This window comes from Triturus cristatus, chromosome 1_1 (genome assembly GCF_964204655.1).
Source record: "Triturus cristatus chromosome 1_1, aTriCri1.1, whole genome shotgun sequence".
Classification (NCBI taxonomy): domain Eukaryota; kingdom Metazoa; phylum Chordata; class Amphibia; order Caudata; family Salamandridae; genus Triturus; species Triturus cristatus.
Genome location: NC_140579.1, coordinates 425,494,153 through 425,512,963, shown reverse-complemented (window position 1 = coordinate 425,512,963; position 18,811 = coordinate 425,494,153). Strand labels below are relative to the sequence as shown.

At 44.1% G+C, this 18,811-nt stretch overlaps 1 protein-coding gene across 1 annotated transcript in view; it reads right to left on the bottom strand.

Moving 5' to 3' along the window:
* Positions 1-18,811, bottom strand: part of LOC146870357 (C-type mannose receptor 2-like) — a 937,589-nt gene that overhangs the window by 330,496 nt on the left and 588,282 nt on the right. Inside the window, 2 exon segments of the mRNA XM_085640508.1 lie at positions 9,061-9,203; positions 9,776-9,984. Of these exon segments, the coding sequence (XP_085496634.1) occupies positions 9,061-9,203; positions 9,776-9,984 (352 nt within the window).

Here is an 18,811-nt window from a genome sequence, read left to right as displayed (position 1 = left end):
TGTGCCATGTCGTGTTTTCACTTTCTGGAGCACCTCGTCACGCATCCTGTATGAGTTTGGTGCTGGGTCCCTTAGAGTGGCACAAGATAAGCTGCTGTTATTAGGGACCTTCTTTGGTACCTTTACCATGGGTACAACTTACTGGGGACTTATAAAGGTGCTAAAGGCCTGGACGACTGGGGATCAATTGACCAGTGTCTTGTTTTAGGAAAAATTAATCTGGCACAGGGGAACTCAGTGCACTTCAGTCAAAGTTGCATCAATATCAGGCAAAAAGTGGGGGGAATACTGCAACAAAAACCTAATTTTCTACAGAGGTCGACCAGGGGGGGGGGGGGGGTTGTTGCTTCTACTCCTCGGTCTACTAAGGGGGAGAGGTAGCCCTGGTCATAGGGTCGAAAGCCCTCTCAGTGCTGGCAGAAGTCCAACCGCCACTGGACTGCTGGTTTCCCAGTACCATGATCACATGCCAATCCTTCCTGGGTTGATAACTCTTACTCTGGGGTCCCAGTTGCACTCCAATGGCACGCCCGGGCTCAGCAAACTCAGGTTCAACTTTGTGTGTTGGGTCCTGTTCCCTGGTGCTGCATGGCGGCGGGTTAAAGACTTTGGGCTACCAACTTGCCCAAGCAGGCTTCTCAGATGTTCTGTCCCTGTGCTGTGAACAGGAGGTCAGCTCATTGACCCTTGGAGTCTCTTGGCTTTGGCTGAGATCTGAAGAGGACTTCTCTTTGAGCAGTACACAGCAGACACAATCCCTCTCCTTTGCTAGCCACCAGATTCAACATGTGCAGTCCAGGCCTGAGCAGCCTCTCTTTGCTGGTTCCACTGTGCAGTAGGGAAGTCCTTCAGTTCTCTTCCAGTCCAGTCGAGATCTGAGTTCGAGGTGCCCAAGTTATGCTCAGAAAATGCCCTCATTGCAGGATGCGGTTGGTAGCCAATCGGCTACGAGATTCACTCCCACCTGTTGACCACTTCATTCTGTGCATTCCAATATGGCATGTGTAGCTCCTTAGCCCGACCAGAGTTGTGGCTACCAATGTGGCTTCACGGCCCTGGAAAACTGACTTCCCTTTCCCTGTCCCTAGTACCAACGTGTCTACCTAAACAATAGACGAGTCCCTCTCTCAAGTGTTCCCATTTGCCCTTCAAAGGAGACTTCACCTTTGAAGCTCACCTATTGGTCTAACACCTGTGTGTCTTCCTGCCTGGAGGTGTTAACACCTCCTCCAGTGGCAGGATTCTATTGTTATCTTTCCCAGGAGTCGTTAGCACGTGTCCCCAGGAGTGCCTAAAGCTGTCTGCAGGACAGACCCTGAGTACAACAGTAAAAGGACACTGGAAGTCTTGGGCAACTAAAGGGGCAACTTCTAAGGCAGCATTTTTCCCATCTATGACATTAAATTCGATTTAACAATTAAATTAGAGTTAATGCAAAGATTGTTTAGATACCTTACAGTAGCAATTTTAGTAGTCCTATTCGGAAGAAATCAGGGCAGAGGTGTCAGTCTGTAACTCCGTACTTGTCAGTGGTACTACTAGCACTTCCACAGTAAAAATGACAATTTAGGGTTTTTACTGTTGGAACATGTAAAAGTACATGCTGCACTTTCTAACACCCTGCCTTAGGGCTCATTAGGGCTAACTTAGGGGTGACTTGCATAAATTAAAAAGTGAGGTTTGGACTTTGCCAATACCTTAAATGATAAAGTTGAGTTCGCAGTTTAAAACTGTCCCTTCAGTATGCAGCGGCAGACTGGGAGACACGGCTTACCTTGTGCCACTCAGGCAGGCACAACAAGTGCTGCTGTCCCTGGGGATCACTCTAACCTACAGGCCTTAGGTACCCCTGGTACCATTTACATTTACTAGTAAGTTAGGCTATGCCAATTGGGGACAAGCCAATTAAACATGCACCATTTTAAGGGTCAGAGCACATGCTCCTGTCATGTTTAGCATGGCTCATAGCATTTCAGAGCCATTACACTAGAGGCTCGTAGTCAAAATGTCGACAAAGTGGAGTAAACCTGCAAAAGCCCATTTCCCCACAGCCATCCACACAGGAGTGCTTGGTAATTTTATTTTTTTATTTATGGGACTTGTAGAGCGCCCGAATCACCCCCATCGGGGTATCTCCGGGCTGAGACTGCTCGTGACCAGACCAGGGAAAGGTTTGTGTTGTTGACCAAGTGGGGACCTTACAAATATTCACTACTGAAATAGTTCCTAGAAAGGACATGGTCACTTCCTTGTTATCAGGGGAGTGCACCATGGGAGATGGTACCAGGTTTGGATACATTTGACTATCTTCCTACAACGCGGTCAAAACACGCAATTCATTTACTTTGCGGTCATTACAACGCAAGTCGTTGCAACGACTTGCACTGGATGGCGCTCTAGACTAAACAATAGTGTGATTTACTATTTCAACACCTTCCCTACTGTTACGTAGGCTGGAGTTGAAATAGTAAATCATACTGATCCTAAGTCCAGCACCCTCCAGCGCAAATCGTTGTAAAGGCTTGCATTGTAAAAAACGCAATTTAATGTACCGCGATCTAAATGATCGCGTTGTATTGTCATACATCCTCTTCCTAGCTACGCCTGCCTTGACTTGGAAATGAAATGCCCTCTGTGAGGTTCTGCAAACCAACAAAGAGCCGATCAGATTTAAGGAAAAGCTTGGTCATGTTGATGTAATACATAAGAGCTCGTATTAAATCGAATATATGCAGCACTCGTTGTGGAACTGAATCCAGCTGTCGGAAGAAGACTAGCAGATCTATAGTTTGGGTAAGATGGAAGGGCGATATCACATTAGTGAGGAACTTAAGAATGATTCTTAGAACAACCCTGTCCTTAGGGACCTGAATGAAGACCTCTTCAAGTAGGAGTGCTTGCAGTTCACTAATTGTGAATCTTGAAAATCTCCTGTCATTTTTATGGTCCTGAGGATGATTTCCCATACAGCTGACACTGGAGATCGAAAAGTCGACGCCACATCCACTTCTATTGTTGGATCGTTGACCTTTTGTCATTTGACATATACAATGAACTGATTACACAAGGATGAGTAGATTTTGCATACATAGATCTATGGTTTTAAAAATGTAATTTTATTCAGACATCCACATGTTTGGTATAATAAGAGTTTATTTGTTAATGTACCCTATGTTTCACATTGTTCAAAATATAAGAAAAATCTTCTTTACTAATATTTATCATGATGTACGCTTGTTCTTTCCCATGATTTATTCTTATGATGATATGATCCCCTCAGATTCATTCCTTTATGATTAATTCGAATTGTCACCTCTTGGGGACAAACAGTTCAGTTTACTTGTTGCATTTTTGTGTAAACGATTCCCTTGTCAGCACATTACCTTTACTTTGGTTAATACCCAAGCTCACAAGGGGTTATTTGTATGCCCATTTCCTTGCAATGTTAATAGAGATCAGTCAGCATTCTTAAATATGGCCAGCCCAGCTTGTCATGCCTTGTCATTATGTTTGAAAATGACAGCAAAGTTAGTCAAGGGAACACCCCTTGGGTGCCAAAAGGAGACACACTCAAGAGCTTGACAGAAGAACACAACTTCTGCCCAATCAAATACTGTAGTTAAGAGAATCTACACGAAAGCAGAGCTAAAGCCCATCTTTCAGTAGAGGTCTTAAAGCTTTTTTGTGTTTGATCAGGACAGGTCTGGAGATAGCTGCAATGTCAAGCTAGACCAAACCAAAGAGACTACAGTGCTATAAATAGGTTTCTAAAAAATAAAATAAAAGAGTAGGTCATATTCCAAATCTTATTCAATGACAATCAATTTTGTTTAGTATGGAAATACAGGAATGTCATTGTATTAACACTGCTCTTTGTGGCTCTTGCAGTATAATATATTGTATGTTAGAAGTAATTTATAAAGCAAACATACACCATGGTGGCTAGCCAGTTATTCTAAATAATGAAGCAATAGGAAAATATTATATACCCTGTAACCATCTGTTTGTAGCTTGTAGTGATGTAGTGTAGTGTTGAAGATTCAGATGCTCTGCATACTCCTGCCATATAGTGTTGGGCACGAACGTTTGAAAGTGTTCAAATTCGAAGAAAACTTCAGTCTCGAGAAAGCTCATGAATCTTACCTTAACACACAATGCACCAGGACAAAGAGTCAACCGCGTTTTTTTTCCTAGAAGTCAGTAATGCAGATTGAGTGTAGTTAAGTAAAAAATGAGCTTCAAAGTATGTTCTGTGTATTGAGACCAAATTCATAATGTCTAGCATCTTGGATCATAGCTCACTTCTGGAGAGCAACAACTGAAACAGAAAGGAATGGAGAAATGGTTGACGGGCCCGGAGCTCGAGTTCAAACATCCAAAGGCGGAAAAAAACATTCTAAGGCAGAATCTTAGACCTGATGCATTCTGAGCTAAAGGAGGAGTCACGAGATCTGTCTCGATTTCCAGGTGCCTTCGCGACGGAGGACCTGACTAACTGACACAATAGATCAATAGCAACACTGGGAGACCTGTTTCAAGACCAACACCAGAGGATATTTGACTAATTGTGTCAAGACCATTGGATCCCCCTAGCCAATTCCTCCTACATGGCCAGCTATTGGCAATGTGCTGCATGATGTGGCACATGGTGGATGAAGAGTCCCCCACACGTGCAGTCATCCATATACCATACACTATGGGCACTGTGCCGTCATCTGATCACATGGTTACATAAAGCAATTAAAGAACATACTGGGGTTTCCCAGACGCCCCTACAACAAAAATGGGTGGAAGATATTGGGCGACCGTTACGCGATTCGGAATGGGCACAGGCACTTGAGTCACCTAAAGTCATTTCTTGAAATCCACAGTTTAAGTGCATCCAATACACAGTCTTAAACCGGGCCAATCCGACCATGACAACATATTTCCCCACAGCCAACATCACATGCCTCAGATGCTACTCTGACACCACAGACCTACAGCACATGCTGTGAGAGTGCCCCACCCTAGCTAAATATTGGCAAGTAGTCCATTACGCCCTGGTATCTATTACGGAATTGCCGCACCTGAGTACATGGGAGGAGAAAGCTCTGGGGATCTGTAAGCGAGAAAAGAAACGTATAGCTCGGGCCCACTTTGTACATCTGGCCCTATTACTTACTAAGCGTGTTCTCACCCTACACTGGAGGGCTTCCCCAATGAAATGGCAGATGGCTCTTCTCCGATGGGGAGAAGCCGAAAGCCCAAATCTGCATCGTGAGGAGGACATCCACGTCTGTGATTGCCCCATAGCGGCAGCATGAGACACTATGCCCACGCAGTTCTGTGAGGAGCGGTGGGAAGCAGGCGCCCTCTCTACCCCCCGGGATGCCAGGTCGCGACCCACTCCCACCATGACTAGAGCACTTGATGTAGCTCAGATTTCATCTGGAGTCAGGCATTGCTTAATTTTTGTGCTTCAGACAGACTGCATTTAAAATGACGCAGAATTTGGTGCAAGTGGAAAACACATGGTACATGATATTATGAAATGAGGCCTAGTCACATGCTTTTTAAAAGGTGCACTTTGGTGCATTCAAAATGAAAGACATGAAATGAGGCCTGGTAAATGCTTTCAGTCTGAAATGCTTGTGCTGAATTAACATGTGTTTTGCAGTGTAGAGAAAACATGTGATTTCAGTGGCTATTTTAGCTTTGAGGATAATCATAGAATGTGTGTTCTCTCTTCCCAGCTCCTTTCCCTTATAAATTACACTCCTGTTCCCTGTCTCAAGAGACTTTGGCTTTGCTGCATATTTAGACAAATATATTCAGTTCATAACACATCATTTTATAATGTGTGTTAATTAACCATGCACCAAACACTACACGCGGGGCTAAAGCATTTTGCATGAAAAGCTATCTAAAACATTAAAGCATGTTGCTATGAGTATGTATTAACTGTGTGTGCTTTGAAAATTTGCACTGGTGCATGTTTTATGCTATGTTGTACATTGCACATTTTTGCATGTGCACAAATAATAGAAAAGCTACTTTAAACTAATAGTTTTTGCTAGGAAAAATAATCAAGGTATTAGTATGGGGGAGGTAAACAGAATGGGTTCTATTTCGTAAATTAATACTATTTTTGTGTTTGTTTTATTTTTGGGCCTAAGATAAAATGGGTGCCTGTGAATCCAGCAAGGCTGTGAATTATAGAGCATGCGCAGAAAACAGCTACATACTGCCAAGTGCCTCGAGTGAAGACCTGGTCAAGGCCACTGTGAACTGTAAATTTTTGCTATTCTGCGAATGTACCAGTGTTTGTGGAATGTGCTTATCCTGCGTGTGATGTCACAGGATGGAGGAAACTGGACTGAAACATTTTTTCCTATTAAATGTTGCTGAAATATATGATTGTATTAATCATTCACGCTTCTTTTGTTAAAACTGGTATAGGTTGGATATGCCAATGAGAACAGGATGGTGAGACCCTCATATCATCTATGCTAACCAATCAGTGCAAGCTTTACTAAAAACTGCAACATTATTTGTGTAGTCAGCCAAGAATTAGAGTATAAATAATGACCCCATAGGGGGCGTGCCAGCCTTAGGCCTTAAGCCTTAGCTTTAGGAGAGAGGAGAGGCAGCAGATGAGGCCAGGCATCATATGGGTTAGGTACGTGAAACGGGTGCAGCCTGGGTGGAGATTGCGTCCGAGGAGAGACAAAGGGAGGTGGGGGTTTTTTGTTCATATTTTTTCCAGAAAGTTCTTGCACGTCATATTTTTTGCAAGGCAGATCACATTCCTCTGTGGTCTGTGAAGGAGGGGCTTTCTTGCTCGTTGTGTAGCTCAGAGTAGCAGAGATGAACAGACCAGGGCAGAAGGTAGATTTAGAATGCTAAAACTTCAAGTTTATGCTTTGACTAATTAATTAGTTTTGAAAAGATTTATTTGTCCTATGCATTTATTTCTCTTTATGGGAGATTTTTGCCATTTATTAATTATTGATTAGCCTTGCAAGACTCACTCTTTTCTTAGAAACTCTTTAAGAGTTTTGACTGACATTTTGCGCCACATTTTCTTTTCTACATGTGATGTCTATATGCAGACTGTAATATGTTCTGTATTAATGCTATTGTTCCTAATTTCAAAATTCTGTAACCTGATTGATATTCGACTAATGAATAAAGGGTCAGAAAAAACTTCACTTTTAACTAAGAAAATAAAACCCTTTAAAAATACTCAAGACTCTCTTTATTGGTTTAAATATCAAATGCATTTTTTTTTTTAAACAACAAATTTTATTTGGTCATTTTGCAAGACATCGATCAAATGCATTTTTGATTTTTCATGTTTATGTAAAGTCTCCTGAAGGTAATATACAGTGGCAATGGTCCAGTACCTTTACAGCGGTAAATTAGAGGTAAATGAGGTTTTGCATTAAGAAATTACCGTGAAATTACAGCTGCATCACACTACATTGACATGCAGCCCCGTTTTACTGTAGAGTAGCTGCCCCGGAATTACCCTGCACACTGCCCCTGACACAAATTTTTATCCAGTTCCGCCATGGGCTAAAGCCCTCATTACAAAGAACTTTGTTGCCATCCCGTTCGCTCTCTGACCCCTCCCGGACACCATGATCCTCTAAGCTTGCGCTGTTATGTAACCTCACTCCTACTCTACATTCACTGTTCAAGAGGTACACATACTCGAAGATGACACACTGGAGCAGCATTCTCCTCCAAACACTCAGCACAGACCGCTCAGTTAGCATATGCTCTTCTCCTGCTTGCAGTGGTCTGCCTGTATTTCTGACCCCTGATCCAAATATATCCTGTACTCAGCAGCGAGCTTATCCCAAAACTGGCACGTCCATGCTGACATGTAACAATTATGATGTTTACGTTACAATATCTGTGTCATGATATGTTGTATTGAAACGGAAAAATACCTCAATAAAAAGATTTCGGAAACAAAAAAGAGTTACGAGATATATAGAGACCAAAGAATTCTTCAAAGAAAATCAACTTGGGAATGTCCACAGCCAACACTAGATGGGAGGAGTAGGCAGAGCATATGACCTACAGCAGCACATGTAACAAAAAATATGTGATCCAGCAAGAGAGAAAGGATAGAGTGTGTTCAGCAGAAATATATAGTCTAAAGGTGAAGTGTAGTCCAGGGAGAGGAACTGAGTTAGTAAACAGTGGCTTAGGGAGGGAGTGTTCACTAGTAAGAACACAGCACTAGGTTTTAAGACATTATTCACAATGTTGTTTAACTTCAGACACTTTACTTCCAGATTCCTGGGCTTCCATTCAACTGCCTGGAGCCCCTAAAACAAGTATAGTTTTTTATTTGCTCCCAGCCCTCAGAACAGCTGTCACAGTCTCACAAACCCCTGTATAAAGATCCTTCCAACATGCAGAACCTCCGAACAGCTGCCCGTCTTTGAATCCATCCTATAGTCCTGCACAACCAGTCGATTTTAATTACTTTTAATATCCAACCCTACCTCACCTTGGTCCTGAGTGATTTTGACAGGTTCCTTTTAACTCGCTTCCGCTTGGGAATTTTTTACAGATTAGTTACTCTGCCCAAAGCAATTGACTGGTCCCAAGTTTTACAGTTGTGCCCTTGTGATAAAATCTCTAAGCAGACCTCGATTCATCTTATTCTTTTTTGTAAATTTTAATTCTAATGCCAGGAGAACGAGCATAGTCCCCGTGCTAAAATGGTTCGGGCTTCGCCAATGTCGACCGGCCCTTCTGGCATTACAACAACTAGACAATGTACATACTGTCTTTAGGATGGTAACTTTTTTGAGAAAAGTCGTGTGTCTAAAAAAACAATTGTCTCTTTTTTAATGTTTTTAACTTAAATCTCAGGAAACCCTGTGAAGTGTAACAATGTTTTATTTCTTCAATGTATTTAAATCAATTTGTTTAAATGAATTCTATACGAATTTTAACATATATGAAATGCTGTCATTGCGCTTTTATGATTGATTGGTCACAATCGAATAAAGCTTTCTTGATTGATTGATTGAATCCATGGATAAAGGTTCTCACCCATAGATCCTGTCCATCATGCGAGCCACAAAGTGCTCCTCATCAGAGCTGGTTAAACTGAGCAGCTTGGCACCTAGCTCTTGGCAAAAGAGTTGTGCCTGAATCCATGTCTTCTTCTCTTGCCAGTCATCTGAGCGGAAGGCCTGCCAACGCAGGTAAAAAAGAAGAGATTATGATGAGAAAAAGACCTGCAAAGTCTTGTGAAACAAAAGTAAATGCAATTTTATTCCGACAACTCATGAAATCATTATAAAGTGACCAAGTCTGTGACTGCTGATGTCATGAACATGACAAACTGCACCAGTTCGATAAGACCTTCCTCCACTTTTCCTACTTTGTACAACACCTCACCCACCAATCATAAAACTCAAATATAAGACCAGTCTTAGGCCCCACCATAAGTGTCACAGAATAAACTTTGCCCCCAGAATGTGCATTTCCTGCTTCCCCACTTTAACCATCTGAGTGTCACTGTAACTCTTTAGCAGGCTTGTATCTTACACTCACTCTCAAAAGGGAGTTTGTCACAGACACCACCAGAGCATAACAAAAGTCATGGGGCAAATCAAAAAACCTTAGCTTAAAGACAGAGTGCATGTAACTTGACAACCATGTGGGCCCAGACTATGGATCTGCAAATCAAACTGAGTCCAACCTTTCAGCTGACTGATTCACTGGCTGTCCGGTATTTTGTGGGGAAAAACATCCCTCTTACCTTATAACAATGACGCAGGCTGGGGTCCGAATTCCAGTCTTGTGGACAAGAGCCTGTCAGGCTAGGTGTAGGGTAAGCAGATGGCAATTCAGGGAGACCAGTGTTTTGTCTGCAGATGTACTTGGCCCTGGATGTGGCACAGTCTTTCACCTCCCAGAGACCCATGGAACGTCCTGTAGCCAGTGCCACACACCCCCCTCGCTCATAGCCTATTGAGAAGTGCGAAAGCTCCAATGAGACAAATAACTGAAATCTGAAAAGATTATAGTTTAGCAGCACAAATATTTGCTTAGATGCACAGAAACACACTCCAAATCAGCATGAGTGAATGGCCCCAGTCCTCACTTTCCCCTTCTAGCCCCATTTTATTCTGATACCATAGTTCCTACTGACTGGACCCCCTACACATACACCAATACCTCCTGTGTTAAGAAACCCTTGTTCACAATGGCATGAAGCAATACAGCATACTCAAAGAGGCTAGAATTAATTATTGTGGTGCAATTGTCACTGTATGTATCTGCAATTTTCACGCTGTCTCCCTGACATAATTTTATATTTATAAACTCAGTTAGCTGGCATACTTTAGTCTGGCCAATGGAAGACTGCCAAGCAGCCTCCCACTGCATGGGCTCTACACCTAAACATGGAGCATCATTAGCGAACATTAATTAGCATACTTAACATTAGCTAAGGTATCAGGAAAGTCCTTCAGAAAGTATACAAGTAGAATAAACGTTGTACGTCATGTGTGCTGCAATGTAGCTCTACAGCACTCATATGGGAGACTTTCAAACATGGCATCAGGGCAGCAAGGACCCTGAGCGGCTGCAGGCCATGCTGTAACATTCACATAGCAGATTAAAGCACTCTGGCATTAAGGATTACATTAGATAAATCACCCGTTAAATGTGCCTTCAAGGCTTCAATCCTAGCCATATAATGTCCAACAGTGAGACAGGTGCGTGCGATTGCCATGATAGCCTCTCGAAAGGCTGTTTAGTACATGGGCTAAAGCAGCTTTTCCACGGTCAATGCTGGAAATATAAATACGATTAATTTATCAACAGCAGATTTATGCATCTCATTTTAGGGAGCAGGTAGAGGCTCCACCTTTGTAGCAGTGTACCACAAAGCACACTTTCTAATCCACATTGAAATGTCGAGTCATAATACCAAAGTAACAAATATACCTTCAATAAAAGTTTACATTTCTGCTTCATGAAACGAGAATTAGTCTGGCAGCTCAAGCTGCCCAGACACCTCCTGATTCCATTATTATTCGCCTGCTTGAACTTGAGATCTAACCTTCAAAGCTTTCAGCAACAGTCTTCAGTGGGCACTGCTGGATGGATGAGGGTTACCAGGGGGAGAGAACAGGGAGAGGTTACCGTGAGTTTCTGTCACCCAAACATAGGCAAGAGGACCCGACAAGCTCCTGCACATTCCAATGACCAGATTCAGGATAAAAGGCCTTCTGATCTAGGTCGTTGTCTAACCAATCTGGATTCTTTCACTCGGGGACGTGCCATAAATGGGACAAATAATTGGAAGTAGTTTCTCTTAAAAGTGGAAGGCGATGACCTTGTTAGAATAGCATTAGCCCAAAGCATGAGTTATGGAGTTCTTAGATTGGAGCACAATGGAGCCTAACTTTCATGTTTTGAAGGAGACCAGTTGTTTTTTTGTTTTTTTTTAAACAGAGTTTTATATAGCCTAACGTGACCCAAAAGTATCGGGTATAAGAGCGCTTTACACGAGCACCAGTTGCGTTACATGAGGACACATTCATTGTTGTTAGGCACGGGGAGATTAAGTGATTTGCCCAGAATTACAGGATGTTCAGCGTCATTGCGAAACTCGAAACCGGTTCCCCAGATTCAAGGTCCACCGCCCTAGCTGTTAAGCCAACTCCTCCCCCCATTTACTTTCTTGTACCAATAGTTCTTCTCTTCTAGATTCAAAAGCTAGTGGCTGGGTTCAGAAGTGTCCCTAAAGTGTAAACGTTTTTTAACTTGAATATCGAGTCAGTATAACTCACTATGACACTGACTATAAGCCCACAATGTCCCAAAAGGTGACCTCAATTTTATATTATTTTTTATTAACTACCTCCCTTCTTTCCCTGGGGAGGTGGGGGTGCCATATATAGGGTGACCAGATTCTCAAAACAAAAAACGGGGACAGGTCATAGACATAGAAGTAGGACTACGATTTGCAGTAACCACCGACATAAAAGTAGGACTATTTGACAGCTGTGATAAACATAGAAAAAGGACTACGACAGCTCCCTCCAAGACCGAGATGAAGCATTACAGATGACAAATCAGAGGTCTTTTATCGGCAGTAAGCATTAATTCCATTTAAACAGACTTTGCCTCAACATTTGCTTTAGTCCAAGTTTGTTTTCTTATTAGATAAGTATATATATTGGGATTGTTAACTGAACAATAAAGAAAATTGCACAATCGAAGAGGAGTTTGTGCTCTTGTTTTTGCCACGAGGAAGTGAACGAGTGCATCGCTAGCGAGTTTGATAGATATATATATACACACATATACACACACACACATTCTGTCATCGTCAAAATCAGATACTGCTGTTTGTAGAATACTCCTTCCCATTAAGCACTCCCCCTACGTTCAGCGCAGTTGACTGAAATATAAATAATGTTTGCTTTATTTACGTGGAAACATTTACGCACATTAGCATAGTAAATAGTTTAGAACATATAAGACAGGGCTGGCTTTAGTGCTGGTGGCGCCCTGTGCGACAATGTTTGTTGGCGCCCCCCCCAATGACCACCTCCACCACGGATTCTCTCACTAGCACCCTTTAACAGTGACCAAGTCACCATAACCACACTCTATCAGATGCATTATATATAGCGCCACTCATACCAGTGTAGGGTGTCCAAGCACTTTGCATCACACACACATTACACAGAGACAATCAATCATACGTGTGTAAATCAGTGTATAGGAAATGTTACATAAGCCAAAGGACTGAAAGTGTAGGAGTCACATGTCATCCATACTGGTAGGCAGTATAGTTTAAGAGTGCTTGGTGTGGAGAAGCACAAACGCAGAGTCGAAAAAGAAACAGCATAGTTGGGAGCTTTCTTTAATATTAAGAATCGATTTCTAGCCAGATTAACCCTTTTTGAAACATTATTCAATGTTCTAATAATGTATACTTTGCAGTGTGTATGCAGTTCTAGGATGAAAGTTAATAGCTCACTATTCTATATTAGGACTTTAAGTTATAAATTGCAAGTAGCAAAAAAATGTCTCTTTTGAAAGCAGTAACCCTGCTGATCTGTTTACATCATACGCACTCTGTAATCTACTTGGTACACGTTCTTTGCAGCAGGCATATTAACCCTCTGCACTAACTTCAGCCAAGTCAAAACCTCAACTATACAAAATGCTGATCTCTCTCCAGGAAGATAATTAATCACACTCTTGACATTTATGTGAGGCCTGGTAATTGCTGGGGGAAAGAAACGCTACACGGCGCCCCCAGGAAGCCAGCACTGGTGCGGATAAAACTCTCAGGGTTAAAATACACGTTGCGGGCTTGCAGGCTGGGAGGGCAAGGATTCCTGGATGATGCAGCTCTGATGCAAGGCAGTGTCCCGACGGTGCTGGTAGGGCTGGGGAGGCGTCACGAAGCTGCTGCTGGATTCTGCTGTAGTTTGAGACTGTCCGACCCTCGCTCGCTTTAAGGCAGAGCAGGGTCACGATGGATTGCTGCAGGCTGTAAAATCAGGGTCATGCCGGTCACAGGTGGTTCTAACCAGCTGCATGATGACGTAGGTGGCGCTGTGTAGACAAAGAGAAGGGAAATCCCGAGAGAACATGTCTCTCTTCAAAGGATTTCCCTTCCTGCTACAGCGCTCACCTCAGTGACGTCACCAAGCTGTGAAAACAGAGCATGCGCGCAACCGGAACAGTTAAAAACCGGGACATTTCTTTGTTCAACCCGGACACTGTTCTAAAACGGGGACATTTGACTCCATTGGAGTACAGTGTCGGGACACGGGGACATTTCACAAAAAACGGGGACAGTCCGGGCAAAACCGGGACGTCTGGTCACCCTAGCCATATATGAACCTATAAGGTTTGTGAGTTAAAAATCGGTGTTACAGGTGAGTAACTGGTTTATTTTCCAGTGTGAACCTAGAGCCATATACTACACATATTTTGCAGTGGTATTCACTTCTTCTGGTGAATGGTTTGAGGTAATAGTTGCAGAAATTAAATGTTTTACCAGCATTTATCCCATTATGGCTTCCTTTAAGTTTTGTAGGGCTACACATTGATTCTTTGTGAAAGTGTGTGGAGGTAAGCAAGCGTCTAAGGTTTTGTCATCTAGACAAATATTAGCAGATAAAAGCTAAAGCTGCTTCCTTCCAGTGTAGTTTTTTTTTGTCTACCAGCATAAAAGACATTTGTATATTCTGAAGAATCCATGTAGCAGTTGTTCCTTTCTAAAAAAAAAAATAACACAAACTTAGGGGACATGTGTTACAAAAAACCGATTTGTTTTTGTAATACCTATAGTCTCCTGAAGAGGGTTCATAAATGACCACCCTAACACACAAAGAATTCAAAGTTTAATTGATCGATTCATATGCAAGTGTCACAACACTGACTGAATTTTGGGCGGGTTTGCATGGCCAACTTATTCTTGTAAATGCGTACAGAATGCAGTTCTTGCAATAAACTTGCAATACATTTACTCTTCTTATGTATGTAATTGTTACTATAAAACTCTTTATAGAGATACAAATGTAAACAGTATTTTACGCATAGGTTCAACATTGTTTTAAAATAATCCAGCTATAACTAAATTTAAGTTCCATTGTAGATCTAGTTCTTCTTGTGGGGATAAGATCCATTTGCCCCTCCAAAAACTTTTGTTTTTATCAGTGGCATCAGGAAAATCAGGCCTGATGCAACGTTCCCCCCCATGTATGCTGCATTCAATAGCTGTCAAATGTACTCAATGACTGTTTGTCTTTTGTACACCAATTTAAGTATCTGCACCATTTTGATGCATTAATAATTGTGCAGATAAGAGTAATAACACGATATGGCACACATCCCTGTGTGCCATGCCTACAGAGGTAAGCCACCCCTACAGCAGGCCTTACAGCCCTAATGCAGGGTGCACTATATTATATGGATGGATATATCTGCATGTGCAGATATGCCCCTGTGCTCCTTGTTCAATTACTACCAGTACAAGTGACCAGGGAAGCCATTTCAAGTACATGTGCTGGACACTGGTAAAAACGAATTCCCCAGCTACATGATGGCTTCACTGAAATCTATGGTGTTTGGTATCAAACACCTTGTATTAATAAACCCACACTGATTCCAGTGGTGGATTTATTAATAACCGGAGGGCACCTTAAAGGTGTCTCCTGAAAACCTACCAGCTTCTAGTGTGCAGGCAGACTGGTGTAGACCAGCCTGCAACCACAGAGAGGTTTCTAACCCCCAAAGGAAGATCCTGCTCTGGAGAGTGTGTTTCACACTCCCTCCAAAAGGATGACCTTTAAATTAGCATTCCAAGGCAGGGAGCTTCAGAGAGTCTTTGGTATGCAAATCTAGCTGGTGAGGGGACCCCCATTGACCAGGGCCCATTTGGCGCCTGGACAGGTGGGAAAATTAGTAGTCAGAGAGGTGTGTTCACACTCAGGCTAGTTCCATCCTTAAGGTGGGCTACCCGATGCAGACACAAAATGTAAAAGTCTGAATTAGGAACTCTGGGACAGGGTTATCCCCACTTCCCGCAGGAAGTGGTCATAAAGGGGGCGTAGTGATCCCAGGTGTGAGTAGCCCATTGGCTACAATCCTACACTCCCGTAATGCTCCTAAATCTAGTATTTAGGGGAGCCCATGGCACCAGGAAATCCGATTCCTGCCGACCTTAGAAGGAGGACACCGAAGAGCCGCGAAAAGCAAGGACTGTGGAGAAGCAACTGACTTGGCACCAATCCTGCCAGCCTGTCTGCTGTTACTGACCAATTGAGCTAAAGTCATCTTGTCCTACAGCTGCTGTGCCTCCAAATGCCTGAGAGGTCTGCCTGCCTTCAACAAATACCCAGGAACTCCCGTGGATGAGTGGAGCTGCTTCACTGCATCTTGCAGTGACCGAAACTGGAGGTAGGCAAAAGGCAGTAAAGCTGAGCCTCTATAGGATTGAACAGAAAAGTTGCTAGTACTGCACTTATTCTTTAAACTCCATATTATTTAGGAGAACACATTTTGAGAATGCAACAAAAAGTGTCAAAGACTTTTCTTTTGCTTGAGTTAATCAGTATTTAATAGTATTTCTTTAAAGATTTGGACCTTCCTATTGCTAAAGCAATTTTTTGAAAACAGAATATCACAAGACGAAAAAATTCATAATGATCACACCACACCGATTTATTCACTCACAACTCTCATGCTGATCTCACATACCATACACTCTTAACAGCTCATACGTTCACACAGGCTATTCAATCAGAAAATGAACACGTTTAAAACAACGTATTTTACACTCTTTTCTGTAAGGACCACAGAAAAAGAACATTCAGCAAGACATATTGATCTATAAATGATTCTTATTTGTAGATTTTTTCTTGTTCTTGTGGTCTTTAAAGAGGTCTACGCGTTTCGAGACCCATGATTTGCTGGGCCTCTCATCAGGACCTGTAAGGTGAGAAAGGAGAAGCCTGTATAAGTTACAGGAGGGGCCCCATACCTAGTTTTCATTGGTTGTTCGTTTCTGTAGGGATAAAGTTACCTTTGTTTGGATGAAGACAAGCGTTTTAGAGTAGTGGGGGAACCTGGGTGGAAAAGAGTGAAAGAAAAAGGTGTAATAACATCCATTTAGGGTCTGACTCATAAGTATGCATTTGGATAGAGAAATTGCTTACTAGTCAATGTGGAGGTCGGAAGGGTAGCGACCGTATCTGCTCGGTAGGGATTGGCCTCGTTTGAGTGCTGAGGATGGATTAAGGGAATGTGTTAAGTATATTCGGGGAAACCGTTAATCCTAGCACCATCGTCCATCTACAGATCTTGTTGTATACATTTGGAAAAGTTACCTTTTTGTGGGGCCGATTGAAGGCGCGTCTTTTCCGAGCGCCGAGTTTAGGTCATCATGTTGACTCCAGTTAGCGTCTTCTATTTGAATTCTCCTTAGTGCTGTAAAATGCATTACTTCGAATTAGTTGGAGGCGTTATGACTTCAAGCTCGTTGGTTCAAAGATTTTGCAGCGGGGCATCCCCGAATGCCTGAACGTCTGAGATGGCGGTGACCAGGGCGCGGAGCGGCCGGCCGGCGCTGCCGGGGACTGAGGCGCGAAAATCCAGTGCGCTGCTTTCAGGCCTACACTGGCACCGACCAGGCCCCTGGCATTCCTACTCCGAGGGCGTCCTGCAGCTGCCCCTCCCTACCTGAGACCCCGGGAGACAACATCCGCTAGAGAACCAGGCAGGTTAATGGCGATACCCGGTGCGGACACTTGCAAGGACACTGAGCGGGGCCCTCTCGGGGAGCGCTAGGCGAAAACAGGAGACCGCAAGCCTCACCCAGCGCCGTAGCGCGCAACCCCCAACCCCCGTGCAAAGTCGCAGGGCCTAAGTAGAACTGGGTTCAACATCGCAGGCGCAATGTAAGCGGCGATCCGCCGCCGGAACTTCCGTCCCTCTGCCGAGCTAGACAGCAACCCACTCGGCGCTGGGGGGCCTCCTGAGGGAGACACAATTCACGAGATCGAGCATGCTGAGCCTGGATTGCACCGTGGGCTGATCCACCTACGCCCGGCAACGGAGGGGGGCAGCGGGGCCTGGAGGACTGCATCCCAACAGTAAGCACAAGTGACCCAGACGTCGGGGCCCAACACCGCCGACAGTCACACATGAGACCAGGAGCTACACGGAGCGGCCGTCCCCTCGGTTTCCACACAACCACCATCAGAGTTGCCAAAAACCACGTAGTTCACCCGGGCCTCTTAGAAGGGGGGCCCAACTGCTGATCTCCCCCTACATCCTCTCCTTGGACACGTGGGGGATCCCAAACAACGATATTGCCGCTACAACACACCGTGGGCACCCAGTCGCTCTCCCAGAACCACAGTAGCGCAGAGGAGAGACACACGGCACCCACCAAAGTCAGCCGACACCCAAACCCGACCACGCATCCGCCAAGGTAAGGGAGGGCGGAGGAGTCCCTCAAGCAGAGGTCAGAGCGGGGCCGGCGGCCGGTTCCTTTCCTACCGCAGCTGCGAGCCACTCCTACAATACCGACTCGGGCTAGAAACAGACACCCGAGTCGGACAGTCACGAGAGCCCTGCAATGGCCAGCACGAGGAAAAAAGAATGCTCGCTAAAGGATATGCTGGCTAGAGGCTCTATAACGGGAGAAAGAGGGGGTCTCACTCCACCGACCACTAAGTCCTCAGCAGGTCAAGAGGATAGAGAGGAGCCCATCACCCGAGCATTTCTAGAAACACTTCAACACCCTGCGGGAGGACTTCCAGACTCTTAAACAAGGTGGCGGGTGAGGTGCGTGAAATACGCTGGGATGTTGACGAGCTAGGGTAACGAGTGGCGGCTATAGAGAATGGCGAACAATCCAAGAATGAGGAGGTAGAACTCCAGCAGGAACTCATTTGCCTCAAAGATCAGCAAGTAGACCTGCAGACACAAGCAGAGGACCTCCAAAACCGGTCTCGACGCAACAGCATCCACGTTCGGGGGGGGGGGGGGGGGGGGCGATCCCACTAAAGGAGGAAGGGGCAGACGTCGCCAGATACCTTCAGGGAGGTTCTGGGAGTCGGCCAGACTTTGACATCCGCATTGATCAAGCTCACAGGGTGGGCTTGGGGAGACTAGCGCCGTCCCAATACCCTCCCCCCCCACCCCCCCTCAGATATTCTGGCCTTCCTACTGGATTTCCAGCTAAAAGAGCGCTTACTGCACGAAGCTAGACTGAAGCAACCTCTCCAATACCAAGGACACACTCTAGCCCTCT